General features: G+C 36.4%; 2 protein-coding genes across 2 annotated transcripts; one reads left to right on the forward strand and one right to left on the reverse strand.

The window, feature by feature from the left end:
- Window positions 1-3161: 3161 nt before the first annotated feature.
- LOC146160705 (corticotropin-releasing factor receptor 2-like) lies at window positions 3162-19562 on the forward strand. Its single transcript, XM_083383475.1, has 14 exons — window positions 3162-3560; window positions 4904-5027; window positions 5279-5366; window positions 8912-9027; window positions 9566-9688; window positions 10382-10464; window positions 11487-11543; window positions 12922-13031; window positions 14202-14322; window positions 15119-15272; window positions 16350-16483; window positions 16782-17006; window positions 17373-17493; window positions 18558-19562. The coding sequence occupies exons 1-14, from the start codon at window positions 3510-3512 to the stop codon at window positions 18803-18805; spliced, it is 1755 nt and encodes a 584-aa protein (XP_083239601.1). The 5' UTR covers window positions 3162-3509; the 3' UTR covers window positions 18806-19562.
- Window positions 19563-21559: 1997 nt separating this feature from the next.
- Window positions 21560-24905, reverse strand: LOC146160706 (uncharacterized). Its single transcript, XM_083384630.1, has 4 exons — window positions 24797-24905; window positions 23850-24035; window positions 23294-23450; window positions 21560-22826 (listed from the first exon to the last, which is right to left on the reverse strand). The coding sequence occupies exons 2-4, from the start codon at window positions 23982-23984 to the stop codon at window positions 22750-22752; spliced, it is 369 nt and encodes a 122-aa protein (XP_083240756.1). The 5' UTR covers window positions 23985-24035; window positions 24797-24905; the 3' UTR covers window positions 21560-22749.
- Between the last annotated feature and the right edge of the window lie 245 nt (window positions 24906-25150).

The following is a 25150-nucleotide window of genomic DNA, read 5'->3' on the forward strand; positions in this document are numbered from 1 at the left end:
GTTTATATCAATTGCAAATGATAAATATCCTACACTGTTCATGCTTTTGAGCATTTTCACGGTATTTTACATTTCTCACAGTTGAAAATTTTTATGTTTCAAGACGTTGTATGCCACTAAACAACGCACATGCTATGCTTTCAGATTTACAGATTCCCAAGTATAAAAATGTCACATAGAATTTCATCTTTTAGGAGGCTAATTATTGTTTAAAAAATCAATAGAAAGAAATATTTTACTGAACGCTAGTTGTAACTCGCCAGACGAAAGCGTGTAACGCGAGAAAAATCGATTTTTCCTATTTAACGATTCGAAATATTTTTAAATTGTTATGTCTAGCCCAAGAAAAAACTTAGATTAGAATACTTGACTGTTATGTTATAAATAAAGCAAGGTGCACCATATCGTGACACAGAGTTCGTTTTAAAGGTTTTTAAAATGTTTTTTCATCTGACAGAACTAACATTGATAGCTGATTAGCTGTGTTTTCTTTTCTCTGGTATGCGTTGGGTTTGCATTAACAAGTTGATATAAACACACAGTAAGGCCAGAATAAGGCGGTTGCGTAAAGGTTGTGTGTTTACTGTTGGGGTTGCTTTAGTATACTATACAGCTATGTTTGTCATTAAACGTGTTGTACAAACGTGCGTTAGACCTTAAGCGCGGAACTTTAAACTCGACGTTTATATTTCTCCGATGCGATAACCAAATAAGAATAAAAGTTTTATCGATTTATATACACGTATGATTGCACTTGCACAAATGTGTTACTAAAAGGTTTAACTTACAACAGATCAGTCAACAACGGAGACAAATTTGTTGCGCCCTATTAGATAGAGGTTGTGCCCGTTGCAGCTTGCTGCCATTAAATCGTTTAATTGTAGGTATTTCGTTAGTCTCTTACAATTTTCTTTTTCCATTGTGACAAACGTAGAGCTGTATTTGGAAGGAATACAAGTTATGCGTGCGAAGTGCTTAATGGTGTGGTTCTCAGCAACCTTCGCACGGGAGTTTGAACATTTTAGTATACAGATTAAACTGCGTTTCATTAAATTTACTTTTCAAGTGTAATGATCGACTGCATCTATTTTGCTTTTATTAAATAAAAATGAATTGTTTTCAATTTTCTAAAATTGTGATCAGTACTGTAGACACTACATATTTATGCGTTACCAAACCAATACTAAAGCCCATTTGTATTTAAATTGTCGATTGGTACAACAATATTGTAGCGTATTTAAATAAATCCTGACAAGTTTATGGCTTATTAGGTTTATTGCAGTAAAGATGAACATTTACAACATTATCCCTAGGGCGCTTATGTTTTGTCGAATTATGCACCGCGAACCATACTAAAATCATCAGAGTTTTTTATGTTTATCGGTATCGAAAGAGTTGGTAAAGTTCTGTCGTTCTTTTCTTGTTCTGTTAAGTGTTTTACAAAGGACACTGTGCCTAATCGATTATTATGTATGGTTTTCCAACCATTTGCAAGCCTACCCACCAGCAAAACAGTTGACGGAACGCTGGCTTTTAGAGCTATATCGCGTATCAAAACACAGAGCTCATTATCAAAATGGACGAAAGGCTTTTGGGCATTGTAGCTAAACGTTACGCGATTGCAGGCTCAAGGCCGGTCCGTCCGGTATCGCTTTTGACATTCGTTGCCTGCTCAAGAATGAAACTAGATACGGTAATGAATTTGGCCCAAAACAACGACGAGCGCTATAATAGGAGGCCTTTCTGTTGTGTCGCTATGTCCTGTATTGTGCTTTTATTATCACAAAGCTTTTTCGCTCAGGATTTCACAGAAAGTAAAATAAATTTCGGCAAAACATATTTTTTTAGGTTCATTATGGGCATTGCAAGAGTAGGTATGACAAAACGTGAAATTTATCTCTGAAATAATGTTTATGATTTTGAAAGTTATGTATAAAAGTATTTTTGACAATCCACTGCCATGTAAAGACTCCATTTGATAAGCTGTGTCAAATTGGTATTACGTTTTCTAAAATAAGAAAATTTAAAATCGTTTACCGATAGGCCTACTAGATTTAACGAACCGAAAACATTTCGCACGTTTACTAAAAACAGAATCGGCGAAAACCGTTCTAATCAACAGTATTAAGATTAAGGGTGTATTGAGTTGTTTAGTTGCTAGGCTTGGGTAAACTCTACCCTTGTCCATTTTGGTAAACATGCAATCGCTATGTTATAAATTATCCTCATAGGAAGGCTCAAATGAGGGCCTAGGTCGCAGCCTACTGGTAGCAAATCCTTTTTATTGGTCGCTCGACGGAAAAAAGAAGGCAACGTCTATGCGGGTGTTATATATATATCTGAACGCAACCGGGCTACTCGACAGTATAACATACGCTTTTGGACTTGTGTGAGTGCAAGACAGCGTAGGCTGAAAAATTTATTCAAGTTTGAGGGAAAAAATGTGAGAAAATATAGATTCATTTTCTAGGCCAGAAACTTCAAATAACTAGTGTTCTTCAACTTGGGCAGCCTGAAACAATATCTATAACAGTTTTCAGCAAATTAAGAGAATGACGGGCGTTTTTGCTCACGCCTACTTGACATTTAATAGTGCGTGAGCAGTTTTGACCTTTTTCCATTTGGTAAAGCGCCACAGTATAGGAAGGGAATTGACAAATCGCGTTAACTCACCATGTTTTTTTAGCTAAATCAGTTAGCATCGACTACCCCATTATAACGGATATCTAAGTACGTCCAAGAAAAAACGACCGCTTAAGTTCAGCGACCGTATCTTGACCATTAAGCTTGCTATGCTACGCCGTGCTGAAAGGCGCTTCTTGTTCGCCGTTTAATCCGCGGGATTATTCGAATGTTCGCTTAGCGACGCTCGTCAAGCGAATCCCTTTGCTGCAGCAAAATAGTTGAGCGACAAACATATCGGATCAGCATTTCAGATCGCGAATATGTGATTAGGTGTGTCACGCCAGGCTTGTGTATCGAAAAATAAGTAAAGAAAAATTTACGAATATGGAACAAAATTGCGTAATGCTCAGCTTTATGGGCATAAGCTGTTGGGCACATAGTATTTATTAAAACGCAGGTTGGCAATTTTTCCTTCTTACAATAACGATGGTTTACGAATAGACTTTTCATTTGGTTTGGCGCGATAAGCTCAGCGGGTCTGCCCTGTTATCTTTAGAGAACATTGCGACCCTAAACCGCTATTTGCTATCCACTTAACGCATCACCTGCGCTTGATAACTGCACCGACCTGACTCGATGATGGGAAGCAACACAATCAATTTTCTTCGAAATGGAAGGTTACGGACAGTAAATAATATAACTAACGACCAGCTTTAACCTTGACATGTCAAGGGATCACAATTTGGTTATCAAAATTGTATCCCCGAACAAATGTCGCTCGAATTTCTATTTATAGATTTAGATCGTTGGTGAATTTATTTTTCATCTTTATCTCCAGTAATGTATTTTATGTGTTCCACTATGCATGCATCGAGAAATTAAAAATGGGATTTCCGGTCTATGTTTTTACGATGTTGCTCGTTTTGTCTGTAAAGGTAAGAAGACCGTCTGGTGATTATTGTTGTTTCTTTGTTTGACTTTTCTTCGTTTATTTTAAAAATTCATTCGAATTAAGATACTGAAGATGCTTTGTAGCGAAATATATTTATCTTTTTATTACATACAAACAAACTGATTTTCGGTTTGCTAAGTTCTATACTTAGTTTAATCTTTATTTTAAAAAAGTTGTTTTTTAACAATACCAAGTCCCCAAAAAATGATTAAGCTATCTAGATAGCATATAGTCTGAGTTGATGTTTTGAATTAAAAAAAACACAAATTGCTAATTTGTAGGCTTCCTTTTTGAACTTAACTTTTGTTGAAAATTTATGTTTATGGTTACTGTGATGACTTCATTTCCGATTTATTAGTATTGCGGATGGATGGTAAACTAACCATCGCTTTAGGTTTGCTAGCCAACTATGTCAAAATCACGCTGATAGTACAACGTTAAGTTTTTCCTGAAGCGAACTCTAATTGCAAATTTACGTAACCTACCGCAACTTAATATAAAATACTCTTCGTTTAACGAATCCCTGAACACTGCTCATGTTATCGCTGCTAAAGGATTGCCGCAATAAAATTCGCACTTTAGTGTTAAAAGTTTCTTATACTTTATTAGCGCTACCTACGTAAGTTGTTTTGATCAAAAAAATTGCGAAAAATAACGTCGAAAATACGCTGTTGCTATACCAGGCATAAACTAGTAAAAAGAAGCTCTTTAGGTACTTATATTTTATATAATTATATTGTTCGTTGGGTATCGCATTTTTATCTCCTTTTTTGTGTCGTTTTACTTTGCGTGGTGTTGTTGCTTTCCCTGATGAAGGCATCGACCAGTATAGGTTGCCAAACATTGGATAAAATAGTGCCAAAAGAGCCTATTTTTAGTCGAATCGGTTTATGTCGTATGTATAACGATTTTATTGTGTAAACCAATGCTTCTTTACCCGGGTTTGACGAAGCTTTTTTACCGTTAGGCACAGAAATCCTCCAACATTCCCAATTGCAGACAAATTAACAAACTTTTTAATGTCTGCACTATTCTGTTGCAGTGCATATTCATTATCATTAGCGCGCACGACAAATTTCCATGTTTCACTAAGCGTGCATTTTCGGGATTTTGGAAAAACAACCGCGGGAATATCTTGTATTTTACAAACCGGCTCTGAGACTGGCGCCAGAGCAGGGCGGGCATTATAACGTGTGTGCCAATTCGACGCACTGCCTTTAAACATACGTGCGTGGGAAGAAAATATGTTGCTGCCGTCCCGACCGCACATGATACAGGATAATTAATATTTAATGTCTTGTCGAAACTTGCATTTGTATTTAACAGAAAAATGGTTTCGTGGAATGTGTTATCAGTTCAACAGTAAAGGGACATGCCCTGCAACCCTCGACCACAAGCCAAGATGCCACGGCGGCGTCTGATGGTCTCCTATTAACAACCCAAAACCAAGGTAAAGTTCGACAAAACAAGTAGCAAGCTGCTACGTGACTAACTTGTTTTTAACTTCAAATGCCTTATATTTTAACAACCGAAAATCTAAGTCTCTTCGGCATTTTGTGTGTGATAATACAAAACTTGGCTGAGTGTGATAATATTAGTTAAAGTCTTTATATTTTGGGTGTATCAAAAGCAAACATTAATCACATTTTCATGATTGCAACTAAATAACGTCATTAAAGTAATTATTTGTATTGTTGATAGACGAACTCTACATTCTGAGGCAAGAGGCTTTCTACAACAACGAATATCTTGACATCGCTGGTTACCGCCAACTCTGTCCCAGTATAAAGTAGGCACCGTGCGAGTTGTTGTGGCTGCCTTAACATCACGTAATAGTATTTAATTGTTTCGTAATGAAACGATAGTACTATCAACAAAGGATTAATGCGCGTCGCATAAATTTGTCACGTTCAAGGACACAAATAAAGCAAGTGTTGTACTGTATATGTAGTGAAATTGTGAAAATTTTTTGCGATATTAGAATGTTACATGGGGGAATTCTGGACATAACCACCATTATTGTCGAAGTCAAGCAAAGGTTTTTTTTTCTACAAACGTTAAATATTTTTTGATACTACGTTGCCACAATAAATAGACAAGCGGGTCGCAGGTTCTCCGCCCTTATGTTTGATAATAGGTATTCACTACTTAGTTCTTCTTGTTAAAATATCACGCTCTAAAGTCTAAAATAACTGCAAATTGATAAGGCGTCAGCGCAGCCATTATATTAAAAACTACGATGCCAATGTCTGCCAAAAGTATACATCGAAAAAACTTTGCTATTCACTTTGTTTGGATGGTCCACAGAATACTGCACCTTTCCGTTGCAAATGGTTCTGCAGAACTTTTAAAAATCGTAATAGGTCGACAAACATAGAAAATTTTCGGAGCCCTGGTTTTTACCATTTAAAAAACTAAACGTGACAGTCTTACTGTTTTACGCTCCGTTGCCTAAAAATGTATTTATTTTTCACTTAGTGCGTGAGAGTGGCACAGTTATTTGTTTTTGGCTGACTTTGTGAGGGGTGTACTTCGAAGGTGTGCAGGTAAAGTCGGAAAAGGGTGACACGCGAAAGGTGGCTTACATGGACAAGCCGCCTAATCTATACGCATTAAAAGCAGAGCCATTCGTATTGGAATGCATTCAAAAATGTATAAACTATTTATAAAACGGGTATAGCAATCAAAATACCTTTTGTTTAACTTCTTGAAGATTCAAGTATATTTTATTTAAACAGTTGCGCATAATCCGGAAAATAAAATGCAAAATCCAAATTTTTAACATGTTTTCGTTTTGGTGTTTGTTGTTGGCCTTAGCCTCGCCATGCACCACAGAAACCCAGGGGACCTTAATTCTATTATTTTTGCATCTTCTCGAAATGCAGTTATGTCAACTCATTGTAGCCAGCTTATCGTTTTTTCGTCGAGGAATTACGGTTATTGATTCTGACTGCGTGCGAATTCTGCCCGTTCAAATGAAATGCCGACTCGTTGATTAAGGCTGTTAACAGCTACCGGTCGATTCGCTTTATTGCGTACGCGCCGATATTGCGCCCTATGGTTGCTGTCAGTCAAACCTTAAATTACTGCCACAATTCCCCCTACATGGCCTACCTAGCACCGACTCATATTTCGTTCCTTGTACTTGATTAAAAGTTTGAGTTAATGCATCAGCTGCCGTCTGGGCGTGTATCGCAATTTATTTTTGGGATAAAATAGCTACCTTCAAGCTGCCAATCGAAACCCAACCTTACTTATTTCGGTATCTTTTTTTTACGAATAACCACGGCATAAGCGTTCAGAAATTGCTTTTTATCTACCGCATTTAATTTTTCATAGATATTTTTGCAGGATAATTAATTTTCATACTTAAGTTAAAACAAGATGACGACAAAACAGTTAGCTGTAAGAAATGCAATTGCAAAACGTACAAAACTTGCTGATCAGGTATACAATATAACGTTTAGCTTTTATAGTGGACAAAATGTATCATAACGCGGTAACATGAAGCCAGTCTTACTTAACAGCAGATGCTGTTTCCCACAACTTTAAACCTCTTTGGCGCCGAGATGGGCGTCGCGTTTTTTTGTAACACACTATGAAAAAAAATTATCAATAAACCCCATGACATATACGTCACAGATCAAGAAGGTTCAGTTTGAGGAAAGCGTACCCATCTTTTATTTTAAACTAAAAGATAATCCTTTAAAGCGCGTGTTTTTGAATTGTGCATTTGAGTAACAAAATTCTGTTGCTATTTTAGCGCTTTTATCATTCATACTTAGCTATTACTTTCTTCCCCGCAGGAACGAGTGACTAGAAAATATAACTTCTACATTCTATAAACATAAAATCATTCATAGAAATTCGTAAGTATTCCAGATAAAATGCCCTGATTACACTTTCTTGACTTTTTTGATCGCCTATTTCCATAAGTGTGATCTGAATATAGAAAAGACAAAAAATGTTCTACCTTATCGACCAGTTGACCCCTAAACAGTCAATTATCGACCCCTCACATAGTTCCATCGATTGCCGGGGCGATATCGATTGCCCAGAAGATCCCTAATATAAACAATAAAGACTAAAGAAGTTAACGTTTTACGAAAGTTGTGTGGCAGGGAGCGCTTGAATGCCAAAATGTTCCTTTAAAAGCTCCTTTTATTAATGCAGAATATTGCGTCATGACCAAAGCACCACTCGTATAGGTATCGCGTCATGTTTCCGAACGCGGCTGTCTATTATTATTACACCTTTAAATATAACTTCTCACCTTTTGTGCGATTATACCTGGGCCTCCAAAACCTTTTGTTTCGTGGACATTTGAATAAAAAAGTGTAATTTTTGTATGAAACACTTTTTTATGTAAACTCTGACCTACTTGTGAACCCTAGGAACCCATTGTATACCTATGTAAATAATGCGGTTTAATGTAATCGACAACAATGGTTGTGTGCTTAATTATGCTTCATTTACAAATGGTTCAATTCTTGATGCTGTTTATTCGATACTGGATTCTGTTGTTTTTGAATCCGCGAAAATAAAGGCGGCACATGAAGGCGATTGAAATGCCACCCGTGCGAGGTATAAGGGCTTGAAAATACATTTACTGCTAGCGTTAAGGTCGTATATCTTCCAATTTTCCTGTAATATACAATTTACGTCTTAATAATTTGGCAGTTATCCGACCCAACACGGTTGACTTGGTCCCTGCCTGTGTATCCGCAAGTTAGTGTCGAGCCTATAATGTCCCTGACATGGATCATGGATCGTGCCCTGTCGAGGTTTCTTGTGTTGTCCCTCGGGATCAAGTATAGGCTAATGACTTGTGATGGGCAGTATAAGGATTACTGACGCGAGACCGTCCGGCAATATTGTGTCGGTTGAACTACGTTCCGTGCGCAAGGTGCCCTGTTTGCCATGCGTGAATCATGCAGATTCCATATATGTGGGGTTGTTGATATGCAGTCGTTGTTGCAATTCTGTAACGTATTTGTTAGGAACTATTGTTAATGGCCGATGCCTGTAACAAGATTAATTATAAATGTTACGATCGATGACTAAATACCAGAAACGCGAACTTGTTTAATGCTCTTTGCATACGATGCAAACAATCTGATATTGCAGATTATTTACTTTTTACTGAGATTTTGCGAGTGCTCATTGTTGGAAGCTTTTGTAATTTATACGATTTATTGCATTTCTGTAGGTTAATGCCTCCATGTTACCTTTATATTACATTGTCTTATTTAATTTTATTGTTTACTGCATTTTAATCCCCTTACCACAAACTGCACGACTTGATGTTACGAATACTGTTGTTCCCCTCACCAGACAAGTGATCCAGAACGTGTCGGATCAGACTCGAGCGCTGCTCAGCGCCTTTCCCACCTACAGTGAGCACGATGCCTGCTGCCTGACTGCGGCTTGCCAATTTAATTCCGGCAAAGGTCAGTTAAACGGCACACAACACATTATGGTTATAACTATGGTTATAACAAACAAAGGCGACTATAAATTCAAGTATGTCCACCATTGTGGCACTATTCTAGGGTGCTTTTGACCCAATCGCAAACAAAAACGGGTTGAACCACGAAGAAATCGATGTAAAAGATAAGAGCAGGCACCTGATGCCAAATTAATCATGCAATCCACCTATTTCAACACCCTTGCGATCGTCTGGTTCTTAACATTTTTTCTAGCCCGCCCTTTTTTGTAAATGTTCTGTGCCTTACGACCCCGACTAACCCAAATCTGTTTTTACAGAAAGAAATACATAACTGACCTGGTAACATAAAAAAATACATTGTTTTAAAGTTAAACTTAGCTTCTCTGAATATAGATTGTTCACACAATGGACAAACATATTATTTTCACTATGTCGCGTAGCAGTCCGTAGTAATACAAATTTAGTGTTGTAATTTAAAAACGAGCAACTACGACAATGTGTGTGACATCCAGGCATTGTGAGTATCTGTTGTCCACCAGACTACAACTACTGCAGACCTGTACTGGACGCAGTCGGGACATGTTACCCCAAAACTCGAGCTGGCGAGGTGGCGTCGGTCAAATGTCCGACAGAGATCGCGGGAATCCCCTACTATCGGACAGGTGAAAATCGGTTTATTATTTGTTTGTGTCAAGACAAGCAATAAGCTTTCAACTATTTAAGATTGCTCAAGAAGGCAATTGATTGTTTGTTTGTGGACACGTTAAAGTTTAGCCTCGGAGCGTATTAAGGTTGTGAGGCGCTTAATTATTTCCATGCCGCTCTTATCTGTTGCAACGTTTTATCAGTTTGATTCTATCTCTTAATACACCATAATCTGTTTTTCCCAGATTAGCAAAGTACTTGGCTCGCTGCTTAGGAATTATATGCGATCTGATTTCGATGGCTTCGTGTCAACCAACAAACATTTACGCCATAATTGCCGTAACGTGTTATCAGGCGCCTTAAAAGCTTTGCAACATGACGTGACTAACATCGTACACAAAAACAGCTTTTTGGCCTTTTTAGGGATATCGAAAACTCGTTTTTTACAGGAAAAGTGTGTATCACAATCGGTTCTTGCCATCGAGATTTTGATTTTCTCCAATGGCAAACATCGATTTCGTTTTAAGGTTTGCTTTACTTCCTCCACTACTAAAACTAATGCATGATTTGCGGAGGACTTGTTTACGCAGACCAGCTTTTATGTGGACTGAAAAAAAAGTTGTTGCTTATATCTTAGCCTGCCGCCTAAAAATGATTTGAGCACTTGGTCCTGCCATATATTGTAGTGTATTTTATTGTTTTGCTTTTAGACAACGTGACTAGAGATTGCCTCAACGACGGGGTGTGGGCGCCGCGGTCAAACTACAGTGCATGCAGGCCGATACTCGACAAGGTATGCTGAATATATGCATGCTGTATTTCGATGAATCCAACTTGAACTTAATTGGGTAGTATATGACCTTAACAAACGTTACAACGAAACGTGATATATTTTGAATAAAACAAAATTTATTATGTTACTAACATAACATATATGATTTCATTAATTTTTATTGGGGGAATTTCGAGCTATCTAGACATTTTACCATTGTACAGCAGAAATGGTTTGTTATTCATCGCTGCGCAAATGTTAAAAAAAATGGGGCTTATCCAAGGTAAATGCAGCTTATTGACACACATGATTAATTCAGCACTCACTAACGTAGCGAAGGCGAAACAGTCGATGAACACTCGAGATAAAAACTTTTAACGTGAACAGCTTGAATGCCCATGACCTATACGTACACCTAAGCCAACGTTAGAAAATGTTATCCTTTAGCCCAGCTGTTCCGAGGTAGTGGGTCATGGAAACATTTGAGGTGGGCCACAAACCAATTGAAAAAAGCTAAATTTATTGAAGAATTTGGTTCTATTTGTGTCACTATACTTAATTGTGATGCTGTTGCAAACTTTTTGTTGTTGGAAAACCTAAACAACTTTTTGATATTGCAGAAAAAGCGTTTTCGTACTACTGTTTTTCATATTTATTTAATTTGGTGTTTATGACCATATAAACCTGCCCATTTTGCCCAATCGCTCTAATGACCTATATACCCTTTGTTCCGATCGGAGCCAATACCCGATGCAAACTGTAAGTATCGGTACTCGTCCGATGTATACTTTGCTCTCTTTAAGCAAACAAAAAGTTGACAATTGTGGTGCCAAAGCTTTGCTGTTATACTTTGCATAATGTTTGGGTAGCCGATAAAAAGGTTAAGAAGCACTGTTGTTTATTAGTTCTAAAGTTTCGTAAACTACCGAAACTTTTATCTAACCGGTTCCTCAGTAGCAGGCTCATAACTGCATGCATGTTGTAGAAAAGAACGTTTTAGTGCATACTAAAACATTCATAAACCTATATACATTTGGAAATAGAACGTTCCTTGTAGCGGGAAGAGTTTCCTCAAACCAAATATCAACGGCTCTGAAGTGGTAAGTCGAAAACGCACAATACTATAAAGTTGTCATGCAGTTGCATGGCCTAGACTTTAGGCTTTAGAGTTTCGGCATGTCACGCATTTGCATGTTAATGAGTAGGGAATGCAAGAGCATTTGACAAACGTCGAACGTGTTTTAGAGTTAGACGATTGTGATACGTACGCCGAAATAGAGTATGCAAAACACTATTTTTATATATATTTCAGCAAGTGTTGCTTTCGTATTTTACATGTTACCCATTATTATTTTTTTTTTAATCGGGTAAACAATATACCTTTATCTTAGTGGTTCGCAACCTAGGGTCAAGGGGCTCGCAAGATGTTGTCAGGGGGTGTACCATTTGTCAAATGAAAAATTGACAAGAAAAAAACAATATATACTAAAAAATTAGCAGCAGAAAGAGTAAAATATTCCGCCAATCTGACAGATGTGCTGATGACATTTGTTTTAGTTGGCCAGACTTGTTTATTGCGTTCTCAACCTTTTTCTGGTCGCGATCCCTTTTCAGTCTTCGAAAACCTACGCGAACACCCAATTTTGGCGCACAAATACAGATTACAACAATTTTAAATTGGGCAAAATGATTTCTAGACAGATTGTTCAAAAATCTGACAAGATTTTGCGGGTTTACGCGAAGCAACAACAACTAAAGTTACGTATTAAGGTTTATTTGCGTCACAACGATTCTTTTTATCTCAAAGCTTGCATTGTGTGCTTATACGACGTAACAAAGGAAAACCTAATTTCGAAAAGTATTGATTTACAAGTTTTTTTGTAGTATAAACCGAAATTAATCTTGATATAGATATAAAAATTATTTTATCGAGATATTTTTCACGTATGTTTTTAAACAATCTCGTTTTTCTCTCAATTGTTTAGGTAACAAAACAAATGTTTTTTAAAAAGAATTTAATTTGTAATAAATGTTGTTAATAGAGTTTGTTGAGTGTCGCAAATTAGGTCTTCTCTTGTCTAAAAGCCGCGGTTACTATTTATATTGGACAAGGCTATTATTATTCAGCTTCGGCTATTCATTAAAATTAAGTTGACATTGTTTACTTTTGTTTCCTGTCAATTTCTCGTTCGACAAACAGTTTACACGGCGAACCTCTTCACAGCGTCTTGCGACACCCTGGGAATGTTGTTGGGGTAAGACAATAAAACGCCACAGTGGATAGTTAAGCACTATATTTGGGCGTTTTCGTAGCTTGCCGTTAAAGCTGATTTGGTTTCGCAAGTGTTAGTTTTACGTCATTGGTCGCATTGTAAAATACCGTCTCACCGGTCGCGGTCAAATCGGATGTTTAATCGAAAAAAGCTATGCTACCTATGCTATTTATTCAAAACAATACAGTGTATTATTGAATCACAGGTTCCACAGTGTGAGGAGCACTTCTCTCGAATGGCTATGATGACGTACGTCGGTCGGGGCCTCTCTCTTACTACTCTCTCGATTACTTTCATTATTTTCTGGACTCTTCGGTAATTACAAAAAATGTAGCGGGTTGCTTAACGTTATACCTTTCGGTGCTGCTTAAAGCCAGCTTTCTTTTGAGATGCTCTAAGTTCAAGTTAGTATAGCAACTTTTTGTCTCCGAACATAACAGTTTAAAAAAAATTCAGGCAAAAAGTGGAACCTGTCATCTATTACGCCCAAAATATTGTGCTTTAAGATAAAACAGTTTAGATATTACAGCATATATTGTGGTTTGCTGAGTAGAGTCTCTTTCGAAAACTAAAGCACTAGAAAAGGATTTCTTAAAAATGTTGGGCCTCGCCCTCCTTGACGCAATTTACAGAAGGACGCGCCCCTTTCTGAATATTATGTTTCTTATCCACGAAGTCCGTACTTCCAGCTTATAAACAGTGCTTAGTATAAAGGAGCTTAAATTGTTAAACTTTGCAAGATTTAGTATGATTCATATTTTTTAAATATTTGTTTTTTTTAGCTAAATGTTGTTATTTGACAAACGCAATTTTGTAAAAACCTGTCATATGGAAGTTGTTTGTTATGTCACAGTTACCAATTGTATCACAATGAGTAAAAAACTTGTTTTTTCGAAGTTGGCCGCCGCAATGCCTTTGGGTAAGATGCAAATTTTCAGAGATGATGCCACAATTTTGAGTAACAGCGTAGTCATAAAATCTCCAATTTCGTTTTGTAAAGAGTCAACACAGCGTTAGGTTGTGTACATACGGAAAAGGTAGAAACATTGGTTAAATTGACCAAAATAAAGTTTTGGGGGACACTCACAGCAGCGGAATAAAAAGTAAATCGGTCGGCGAAAAAATAATATCGCGGTCCAATAGAGTCCGAAACCACATTTGGCCCGCCGACCTGCAGTTAAACCGACCTGTAGTCAAACCGACCTGATTTACATCATTACAGTGTCCCGTACACAACCTTAAAGGCCATTCTTACCCAAGACCTACTCCAGTACTTTATTTTGAAATCTATATAATTAAGTTCACAGTATATGCATTGTTCCTCTTTTTTGTATTTACATCTTTTATACTGTCGTTGGTCGTTACCCTATGTTTTGTGGATACGAGAGATGTTGGTAAAGGTCTGTGTGTTACCTGAATACAAATAGGGTATTGTGTGCCTGTTTGAAAGAGATTTGATTATCAGGCCCGCTGGTTTCATTACAGGAGCATCCGCTGCTGGCGCATCATTATCCATTGGAACCTCACCAGTTCATTAATCCTGAGAAACCTTTTCTGGATCTTTCTTCACTGCTCTATCAGCTGGGAAGCTCAAAGCAACAACGAGGTAGGCTACACATTTCATGATAGTCGTAAGAGATTACGCCCCACCAAAAGTGATATCACATGAACGGTCGAGACCTACACATGCAAAAAAAAACCATGAACCCCAAAATGTTTAAACGATGCATTTCACTGCTATCTTTAAACAATATAGGAAGCAAATAATTACTACATTTACAAAATGCGGCAATATGACTCTTCCTCAATATTCGTCCATAAAGCGGTAGTGACGGCTGCCTGGTTTTGATTACTAATCTTATTATATATTCTATCGACTAAAATCAATAGTTTGGTTCGCCGTAATTAATTGTGCATCACATTGTCTTCAAGCCAGAGTGGCGCCGTACAAATCAATAATTAATTGTTTTCTTCGTATTGTCTTGAAAATGATATCCACCGAACAACGTTTTCGCCAATCACCAAAATAATTAGATAACCAAGGAACACATGGAGATTTTAATCTTACAAAATCGAAAAAAACACAGCTTGTCGATCGATAAAGTATTTTTCATAGTCTAACACTTTTGTTCGTTTTAGAAGGAAAAACTTGAGACATTTGTTTGAAATGATTGCATAATTTGCCCAATGTGGCTGAATTTCCATGGCATCCTCGTTTGTAAACCAAACAGTACTGGAATTTCGCCGAATATATCTTGTTACCTTTAAGTAAAACTGCATCAACGGTCTAAAATGTATTTTAAATAAATAAATGCAAAAAAAAAATGGTGTTTTAAACTGAAATCGTTTCGATACAAATGAATGTAATGTATATGTTAACTTATGCGTCATTTTGTTTTCAGTGGTACTGCCGCGTGCTGGTAACGGTATTCAACTACGCGCAGTATGCCAGCTACTTCTGGATGTTTGTAGAAGGACTTTACCTGCACATGATGATCGTGCTTGCTTACTCCACTGACCGCTTTAAATTGAGAACATACATGGTAATTGGTTGGGGTGAGTAATTCAAGTGTTAACTCTTTGCAAAGCGGTCGATGTTTTTGTAAAATGACTTATTATTTGTTGTTACAAACACAAAATACTGGCACAGTTTAAGTCCTTGATTTCAAACCGTTTTAGGTTTACGGGACCTTTCTTAAAATATAAGTAGTTAGCCGACCCTTAGGCCTACTTGTTTTTTGTTAAGTGGGGATGTCACAATACTGACTTGAAAACAGTACACAATAACTGTACAAAAGGTAGGAAAACCCTTTTGAATTGTTGCACTCCATTAAAGTGTAGAAGCTCGCCAATAAAGCAAAAATACGAAACCAAAAGAATTTGAAATACTAAACGGAACCCCTGTCGAGAACCACTACTTTAACCAAATATAGCTGCGGCTCTTCTAGAGGGTTGTGTAAGATATATGCTTCTACAAGTTTTACAGTATATACAGTTATACCTTTTTAAACATGGTTTTATCACAAAATACACCCCAGCTGTGTCATATACCCCAATTGTTTTGTTAAGGGCAACAGACAAGTATTTAACAACCATAGTACTTTACACTACAGTAAGGTTTAGTCTTGTTTTGTTTAAATTTATTTTCTCGGCGTAGCGTAAGTTTATATTTTGTAATAATTCAAGATATAATAAATCCCGTTTGAAATTATCCTAATTCTAAAAATGTATTAAACATGCAAAATCTACCCAGAAGTTTATGTGTATATTTTGTTGAAAATGGTTTCAGGTACCGGTAACGATAAAAAGCACAATTAAAGTATCGCTCTTCCGCCCCTACCATTTATAGGGTCCTCACAAATGCAAGCCCGGGGGCCTGTCATGGCTTATACTGGCCGAATTATTATTTGATATTCTAAAATAGCTTGTTGTAGCTGAATTCAGGGCAGTATATAACATTCTTATACAGCACCTGGGTGACATTTTGGAATACCTAATGAATATATTTCCCGCAATTTTGCGACATTGTTAAAAAACATCGATGTCCTTTCCTAAGAGTAAATCCTATGCACGTAACTTCAACTTCACTTCTGTCATCTTCATAATGGCGTGTTCGTTTTGTGTTTACCTTAGGCATACCGGTTCCTTTTGTTGGCATTTGGGCAATCTTGAAGTACCAACTGGACGACCAAGGTTGCTGGATCAATACGCATGACTGGACAGTTGCTGGGTTCTTCTACCATATACCAATTCTCTGCATTCTATCGGTAAGTGTTTTACTAGATTAGCTTCATGTCGAAAAAATCCACCGTACATAGGCTTGGACCTTTCAATCCAAAAAAATGCAGATTGCGCACTGATTAGGCTTTTTAATTGTATAACTTTTTGCAACAGATGAGCATTGTGGAAGATAGTGTCGATGGGTAACCAACAAAAGTATAAGTTTAAATTTAAAACCTTTAAAAATGACCGCTCATGCCTTATTGATGCAAAAAGTGGGCCCTGTAACTTTAACCATGTTTTGGGTTTTAGTTGTTTACATTACGATTTTTGTTTTTACGGCAGATCAACGCCGTGATCCTCGCCAACATTGTGCGAATTCTTTGCACAAAATTGCGTCAAATGAGGGGAGTGTCGCGGAGCCTGGATTACATGAAAGCTGTCAAGGCAGCTCTCTTTCTTTTCCCGTTGCTGGGTTTCACATTCATCATCTTTCTTGTAATGCCGGAAACCGGCGCTAATGCTCAGCTCGCTTTTATGTACTTCAACCTCTTCTTGTTGAGTTTCCAGGTGAGTGTCGTTGCTATGCATTGTGATGCCGTGATGGATATGGACGAACATTTGAAACGCCGTTAGGTGGTGTTTTCCTGCTTTCGAAATCAATATTTTTATTTAAAAATGTCACACATTAGTTTTCCGAATGAAGTTTAGTACTATTGCCATAAAAAATGAAAAATGTAAAATTCAAGACACAGTATTGGTGTGCGCTAAAAAAATAATATAGCATATATACAAAACAATATAATATTATATAATGTAATTGATTGCCGACAGCGCAGATCCCGACTGTGATTATGGCGTCGAATTTGCAGTTATCAAACAGGAAATTAGACCGTGGGCTCTTAAGTTAATGCTTCATCTTGATTTTTTACAAAGGGCGTCTTCGTGTGCGTCATATACTGCTTTGCCAACAGCGAGATTCAAACTGCTGTAAGTAAGGCATTTCGATCTTGGAAAAGTGAAAATCGCTTTCCTTGCTGCAGAAAAGCTTCTCACAGTAAGTTAGTTTTGCTAACCATCAGTTATTTTAAAATTAAACTGTGTAAGCTCTGTCTCTTTTCTATGTAGTTGCATTGCTGTTTCGTAGAGTTTCCGTGCTGCACAGCAAGATTTTTTGTCCAATTTACATTCTGGTCCAACCCCCGTAGTTGTACGTCACTAGTAGTAACCCCGGGTAACATCAAACGAACTTATCGCAAAATTTGGGCACTTTGGCAGGACAGAAAAATCAGATTTGGAATATCTACCTATCCTTGAACAACGTACGTCACTATACCAACTTTACCGTAAAATTACGCGTATTGTCTGATTTGAACGGATAACGTTTGATAATTTTTTGATTGGAATCTTTAGCCTTCTGATTCAAGACTGCCAAGGTCGGCATCTAGATTAGACGTAAATTACTTCAGTTGGTATTCTGTTGCCAGGGTTTTTTTTAACCGTCGCATTTCCAGGAAATCTCCTGTCAGAGTAGGTCACAAGCTTGTGTTTCCCTTTATTCACAATGTTACCGATTCTATTTCCCGTCATACCAACTCATAGTATATATACAATATGCATTAGGCGTCAGGGATAACTTTGAACATCACGGCACGTCACTCACAGCACGTCAATAATTTTGTGAGTAGATGGCATTGTTTATCCGGTTCGTCTCCCCTTTGTTTTTGTCCTGACGTAGCATGCAATTATATTTATTTTTGTCACTATATATATTTGCTTTATAATGACTAGACATAATCGAATGTTGTTTCGTGTTCCATTGATTTATCTTTCTCGTCATATTATTTGGTAGCATTGGTGGAAAGGAATGTACATTTAGCGGTTTTCAATTAACATAAAAAAAATTGTGCGTTTTGTTTTCGCTGAAAGAGAGGTATTATTTCTGTGAGTTATTTTTTTCGTTGTTGGTTTACTTAAGTTCAAACCATGCTAAAACGAAGCGCACTTCCTTTTTTTAAGTATTTCTTTAACTATCAGATTACAATATAGGTCTGCAGTAAAACATGGGTGTGCGAAACAAGATTTCAAAGCCGAAACAAATCAATTTATGTCTTCTTGCAGGAAGCCGGTTTTCCAGTTTATCAATTTCACGGTCGTACAATACCACACAGGCATTCAGGGTGTCCAAGTCCCAAGACAACTTCATCGTTGGCCCACCGCCCTCACCTCCATCTGACCAAGGCGGTCGGCGAAGCACTGTCGTTTCAAGTTTTGCGGGCGCTGCTCCACGATGCCACCTGGCGGATGACGAAGCTCCCTTAAGCGAGATGGAACAGCGCAACTGCTGTCAAAAAGAAGATGCGTTATAAAGTGGTTGGATACGAAAATTGCCTTTCGTGTTCTGGAGTAAAAGGGGCAGTAAAGGCGCAGACAGCCTTTAATAGATTTCGTGAATTTCAACGATTTAATATTTACGAATAGTTATGCGAAAGTTTAATTTTGTTTCACCGCTCAGGATGACGAAACAAGTTTTACATTTCCATCACTACTTCGAAAAAAATGGTGTTCTAGTTCTCGCAAAAACAATGACTCTGTACACTATTGCAATATTCTTTACTGTTTGAAAAATGAGGAGCCTTAAATTACATTTTAGAAAGTAAGTAACCTTTTGGATTTTTGTGTAATACAAAATAGGCCACACAGAACAAAATTGCGCAGCCGAACGTGAATAATAAAGTTGCTAGGTTTTATAAGACTGTAGAACTTCGCTTTTTTAGAATATGCGTATTTTTTTCTTTTTAGACGCCTATTTAAATCGTAAACGCTTACGTTTTATAAAAAACGTTTTACTGTATTTTAAGAGATTTTACCGTCCCGTAATTCGTGATACAGTAGCCTGCTTACTATTTCGCCTGCTTTTATCAGTAAAACACCTAAAACTGTTCCATTGCTTAAATTGTAAATTGTTCATTAAAGTTGGGTTGACAACATAGGCCTACTAACGACATGTAGCCTAGTAAAATTAGACGTAAGGTGCTCATTTATTCTAAGAAAGATTCATACACATTTGTTTTGTTGTCTGTTTTTTAATTTTGCGTTTGTTTGGTCGCACAATAAACTATAGTTCCGTATAAGTTTTTGTTATGGAGCTGCGTTGGTATCAGCCCTATGTTTAATTACAATATCAAACAAAACATACCTTTGCAAAAGCAAATAAATGTAACCCAGTTTTTGGAAATTTGTTGACATAAGAAGTGTTACTGTGCTTCCATTCCACAGGGTTTAAGATACGCAACTTACAGTATTAACCTACAAGTATTTGAAAATAAATTACCAATTGAGGATATCTAACTCTAAATCTTACGAAAACTGATGGGGTTATCATTTGATGTTTGTAAACTTTGATGTAGTTTACAAAATGCAACTAACATCTTTAGTTTAAATACATTTAAGAAGATGGCTGGATGGCCTGGAGAAAAAGGGACAGATTCTGGTCAAAAAATACCATTTTTAACATTAGGCCTACGGCGTATATTGTTAGGGTCACAATCACTAAAAAGTAGCCTACATAGGGTTTATCTTTTTTTTAAAAGTAACTCCGATATAATCGTATACCCAATGCCAATTGGCAGTGTTGTAAACAAGTCATTTTGAAATGACTCAAGTCCAAGTCAAGTATTTTGCAAAAATCTTAAGCCAAGTCATTATAAGACCAAGTCAATTTCAAGTCATGTCATTGACATAAAAGTAAATTGTAAACTGTTAAAATTGGTAAACTCGCCCAATTATAAGCGACAATTTAACTAAAAAAATAACACAAACACAATGTAGCCAACAGGAATAAATGTGTTTAATGTGCAAAACTTAAGATAAATTTTAATGAAAAACACTTAAAATACTCCAAGTTATTTGACAAAATGAACTTAAGTCATTGAAAGTAAAGTTCATTTAAAAACAGTGACTTAAGTCAAGTCAATGACCTAAGTTATTGCAACACTGCCAATTGGTAAAGTATAACCACCTCTTCGAGACGTTATATCTACATTCTACACAAATGTTAACATAGAATTGTGATGTAGTCAATATTATTATTGAATAAAACAAGGTGTAAAAATAGAACAATTTTTTTATTTGCTCTAATAGATGGTCAGAAGTGTGAGTTGCTTCAATCAGGAAATACGCATTGACAAACAAGTATATTTTTTTTGTATTTCACCAAGGCACGTACTGAAAGAGCTTATTATCTTAAAGTTACTGACTCATATCAGGTAAAGACCTAAAAATGAAACGACAAACCTCTGAACAATTTTTTTTACAAATTTTTAATGAATCTAATCGATCACGGTGCTAAATTCAACAGGCAAAAAAAATCCTACGTAGGATAGACACTGCTAAAAACTTAACACATTTTATAACCCCCCTGAACCAAACCGTCAACCAAACGTCTCTTCTTAAGCTTTCGCCTTTGTTTTATCTATTTGTGGTCTGTTCTGTTTTTTCTTTTGTTTTTACTCGTTTTTCGCCTAATTTCTTTACTTGGTTTTATACTGCAAAAACTGAAAGTGGTCTTTTTATATTTGAAGGAGTTTCCTCCGACGATATTGTTCGAGCCGTTTCATTATTTTTATTTTTATAGTGGTAATACATCATGTCGTTTTGATAAAACAACAGAATGGCAATGATAGGTTCAAGCGCAGGACCGTTAAATGGAATATCTTTATACGAATTTACCAAGCCAACAACTTATAAGCGTTTTAGCAGTAATTTGTATTAAAATACTGTCGTGTAAGTATGAAGGGTTTATCATCTCTCTGTTGGTGCAAATAAGAGGATACAAATTTCAAGCATAAAAGTAAATATATCAACCAGCAGACCACCCATCAGACCCGGTCTCTCTTTTCGACAAAATAAAATAATATTGTTTTTTAACCCGAATAAAATCGTTATTGCTTTACAACATTTAATCTCGCGATGCAAAAAATACGTTTGGCGCTTTGTTTGCTTTATCGACAGAAGGCAAACCTATATTAAACATATCGATTTTAGTGTGCTTATTGAAAATGATTTTTTAAAGAAAATATTACACACGGTATTAAGTGGTTTTGTGGTTATTAACGAAGAGATGCAATAAAAAGAATACATGTATTTACACCATACGTGTAGAGAAAGATGACTGGAAGCGTCGCATAAAAAAGAATAAATTTCACCAGAGTGTATCGGTTTCAAGATAAGTTACATGGGCGAAAAGAAAGAGAAGGCTCGTGAAGGCAAACTTCGTGGTTAAATTATAGTAACGTATTTGCCAAAAGAAAAGAGTGTCGCCACATGATGCGAACAATTTACATACATTAAATACAAAAAAACGTGCCGCAAGAGTTGAAACAACACAAAACTTGTCAGAATGTACAATAGGAACAACCAAGCCGAAGATATACAGAACGTACTCGATTATGCTGCTTATAAAGAACTAGTTGGCTTGTGTCGCAGCAACGTACGAACTCTTTTAACAAATGCTTGATAAATTCGGTGCACCAGGTTCACCATTTCTATATGCTGGTCGTGCAGCAGCTTATGTTGAATCATGTTCGCTTTGAATCTAACATAGTCTAACTGTTCAGCTTACGCGTGCATAACATGCGCGAAAACTATTCTTAACACGAAGGAAATGTCCAGCATTTAACATTTAACTTAATTGGAGTTTCTTCACAGGCATTGCGAATAACATGGCCATTGTTTAAATATGCTTAACTAGTCGCGATCGCTATACTCCATTACTGTAGTACTCCTTATAACGAATTTAATCGGCCAGAGTTTATTTTTGACAACCGCGCTCGTATTGCGGCGCGAGATAGCGAGGCCCTCAGGCGAACAAAACTTTCGAAACGGTGAATTGGCTCGAACCAAATTATCGCGTTTAAGTTTCTGGTAAAAGTTTATATATAAATGTAGCCGACTCACTAGATAACCGAGTTTTAATACAACCGGCTCGATTATAACAAAAGCTTATTTTGTGACTGAGGTTGAGCCGTGAAACTTGAACAAAGCATATCAATTGCATGGAGTTAAGTAAAAAACAGCCAAGTTCTAAACGTGGCGCAACAAGTTGACCAGTGTGCGTTGACTAACAGACCTAATATGGCGATAAAGCATGTCACACAAAAAACGATCCGAAACCAGTTGGAATGTAAACGATGTCGTTACGATTCAATCTTGACAAGCTTAAGTCGCAATCGTTTAACCACTATGCATTTGAAAACGCTTATTTAAACAATACAAAACTGGTAATATTTTTGTTGTACTTTTGATTTATAAGTTATGAATAGATCTGTCCGTACGAGGGTGGTTCGTTGTCAGTGTAAGGAGGTGGGGCGCTTGGCTGCAATACAGGAGCTGCGAATAGATAAAAATAATTAATGTATAGGTGCAGTCGTTGTTTATCAGATTTTTCCAACTATTATTTTGCCTAGAAATGTTTACAATACTAGATTTTAATTCAAGCACGAAATAACAACACTTTTATACTGGTATTTCACCTAATACAGCTTTCATACCTAGATCTTTAAAATTTTGAAGCTCAGGTTTTTACAGTTGCACATATACATAAAGTTCACACGTTTAAACTAAGTGTAATTGTTTTAGACACATTTATGGTAAAACCAGACATTAGAATAATAAGTCTAGTAATTAAAAAAAATAGCTAATGGATGTGTGCAAATTACAGAAAACTAATAAAAACTAAAACAGTTATTCAGAATATTGTAGTTTTTTAAATATTACATGCTATTAAACTATCGATTAATGGCTTATTGGATAAACAAAAGTCAAGCAAATACTAACAAAATTTAAAGATGTTTTACCAGGATTTATTGTGGAGCCAGCATTAAGTCCTTGAACATAGGCTTGTGCAAGCATAACAGCTAGTTGATGGCGCTCAGCAGCACTCACACCCTCTATGTAGGTCACTGTGGCTCGAATAATGCAATCCAAGTCTTTCACTTTGGCTGCACGGTATATCTGAAAACATCCAAATATAAATTTTTTAGGTAAATTAAAGAACAACAGATACTTTTAAAAAAAAAGTTCAGAGTACGACAAGCCAAGAATTAGCCGCTAAAGCAAAAAGTTCGAATTTAATGTTGTTGCAAGTAAAATTTTTTTTTAAGTGCAATTAATTTTAGATAAGCTTTTATTTAATGCATCGACTTAGTTCATATTTATAAAATGTTTAAGTTTACAGAACTACCAAAATGGATTATTTAGATTTCGTTTAATACTTTTGCTTATTTATATTTATTCAAATTGTAACTAAGAAAAGCTGTACCGATGTTTTTTAATTTTAATTTACTCGAGAAGTTTACCAAAATTATCTTTTATGCCAAAAAATGTGGAACAGTAAAACAATGGCACACTCACGCAATATGGTGGTCCACAAAGAAGCATAAATGGCAAGCAGCCAATCCACAAAATTGGGTTGTAGCATTCATGGCATTTTTGGCTAAAGTTTGTAATGCAAAAGTTGGATCCCTCAGCTGAGTAGGATCCAGACATGTGTGCAAATCGTGTTTTATACCATGCCTTCAGGACAGGTCCAACATCAATCTTGCAACACAAAATATTAAACCTTAGTTGAGCTACATTTGCATTACTAATAAAGTAATATGTACAAGAAGATAGGCGTTACTGATAATGATTTACGTTGAGAGATAAGGATACTCATTGTCTAGTGCAGTGGTTCTCAAACTGGGGTCAGCGAGACAATTTTCTGGGACTGCGAAGCACCTAACAAAAATCAATACGACGCTCATGAAGATAAAAATTTTTGTGCATTAAACTTTTCAGGCAACTTACTTTTCCAAACCAAGCTTAACAAACACAATAATAATAAATGCAGACATAGGCCTAATTGTAAGACAAAAGAAAGAAAGCCAAACGCTAAGGTAATTACAACGTGTTTGCGTTAGTCATCACAAGCTATGATTAGTTTTCATTCATGTGATTCCATGCTTCAAGTTGAGTTGTGCTTTGTGACGTCCGAGTGTTTTGTTGTGCTAATGAGAATTACGCTTTTACAGCGTGCACGCTATCACTGTGGGCTGTACAGTCACGGTTTTAAAACTGTTTGTGAAACATAGCCAAGCTGATAGCAAAGAAGCAAGTGCACCCATCCCATCGATGCCATTAAAAACAATGAGTCATTTTGAGTATATTTTTAGCATTTTTAAAAACTGCTAGGGGACCGTTGCATAATTTTTAAAAATAAAGTTTGAAAACCACTGGTCTAGTGAATAAATGTTCCGCTTCATGTGCACACAAACATACATTAAATTTGTATTAATATAATAAGTTCAAAGCTAGCATACTTCCAATGCGAAGTTTCTTTCAGCTGATAGAAACCGTTCACATTCATTCAATTTTGCATGGAGCTGCTCTTGAATAAATGGGTGAGAGTTGTTGATGTAGATTATAAAATCTCCTACATGACACAGTACAACATTTTTATTTCACCATGTTTAGTAGACACACAATTTTATGATTTTAACTCAAAGACATTTAAAGATTTTTGAAAAAAAATTATATAACTAAAAAATTGCAATAAAACAGTTAGAAAATAACAAAAGGTACCCTAAGTTATTTTGTTTCAATTTTGAAACTAAATCAGAACACAAAAAACAGACACATGTCATTTTAAAAGTAGTCCTGAGCACAAATAAAAA

This window comes from Ascidiella aspersa, chromosome 3 (assembly GCF_963924565.1).
Source record: "Ascidiella aspersa chromosome 3, kaAscAspe10.2, whole genome shotgun sequence".
NCBI lineage: Eukaryota > Metazoa > Chordata > Ascidiacea > Phlebobranchia > Ascidiidae > Ascidiella > Ascidiella aspersa.

Excerpts from the sequence above, each read along its gene's own strand:
- LOC146160706 (XM_083384630.1), bottom strand. The coding sequence starts at position 23,984 with ATGTCTGGATCCTACTCAGCTGAGGGATCCAACTTTTGCATTACAAAC. Across the intron at positions 23,451-23,849 it reads TTTGTGGACCACCATATTGC|ATATACCGTGCAGCCAAAGT; the intron begins GTGAGTGTGCCA and ends GGATGTTTTCAG. Across the intron at positions 22,827-23,293 it reads TGGCTCCACAATAAATCCTG|CTCCTGTATTGCAGCCAAGC; the intron begins GTAAAACATCTT and ends ATCTATTCGCAG.
- LOC146160705 (XM_083383475.1), top strand. The coding sequence starts at position 3,510 with ATGGGATTTCCGGTCTATGTTTTTACGATGTTGCTCGTTTTGTCTGTA. Across the intron at positions 14,323-15,118 it reads AAGCTCAAAGCAACAACGAG|TGGTACTGCCGCGTGCTGGT; the intron begins GTAGGCTACACA and ends TTTTGTTTTCAG. Across the intron at positions 16,484-16,781 it reads CAATTCTCTGCATTCTATCG|ATCAACGCCGTGATCCTCGC; the intron begins GTAAGTGTTTTA and ends TTTTTACGGCAG.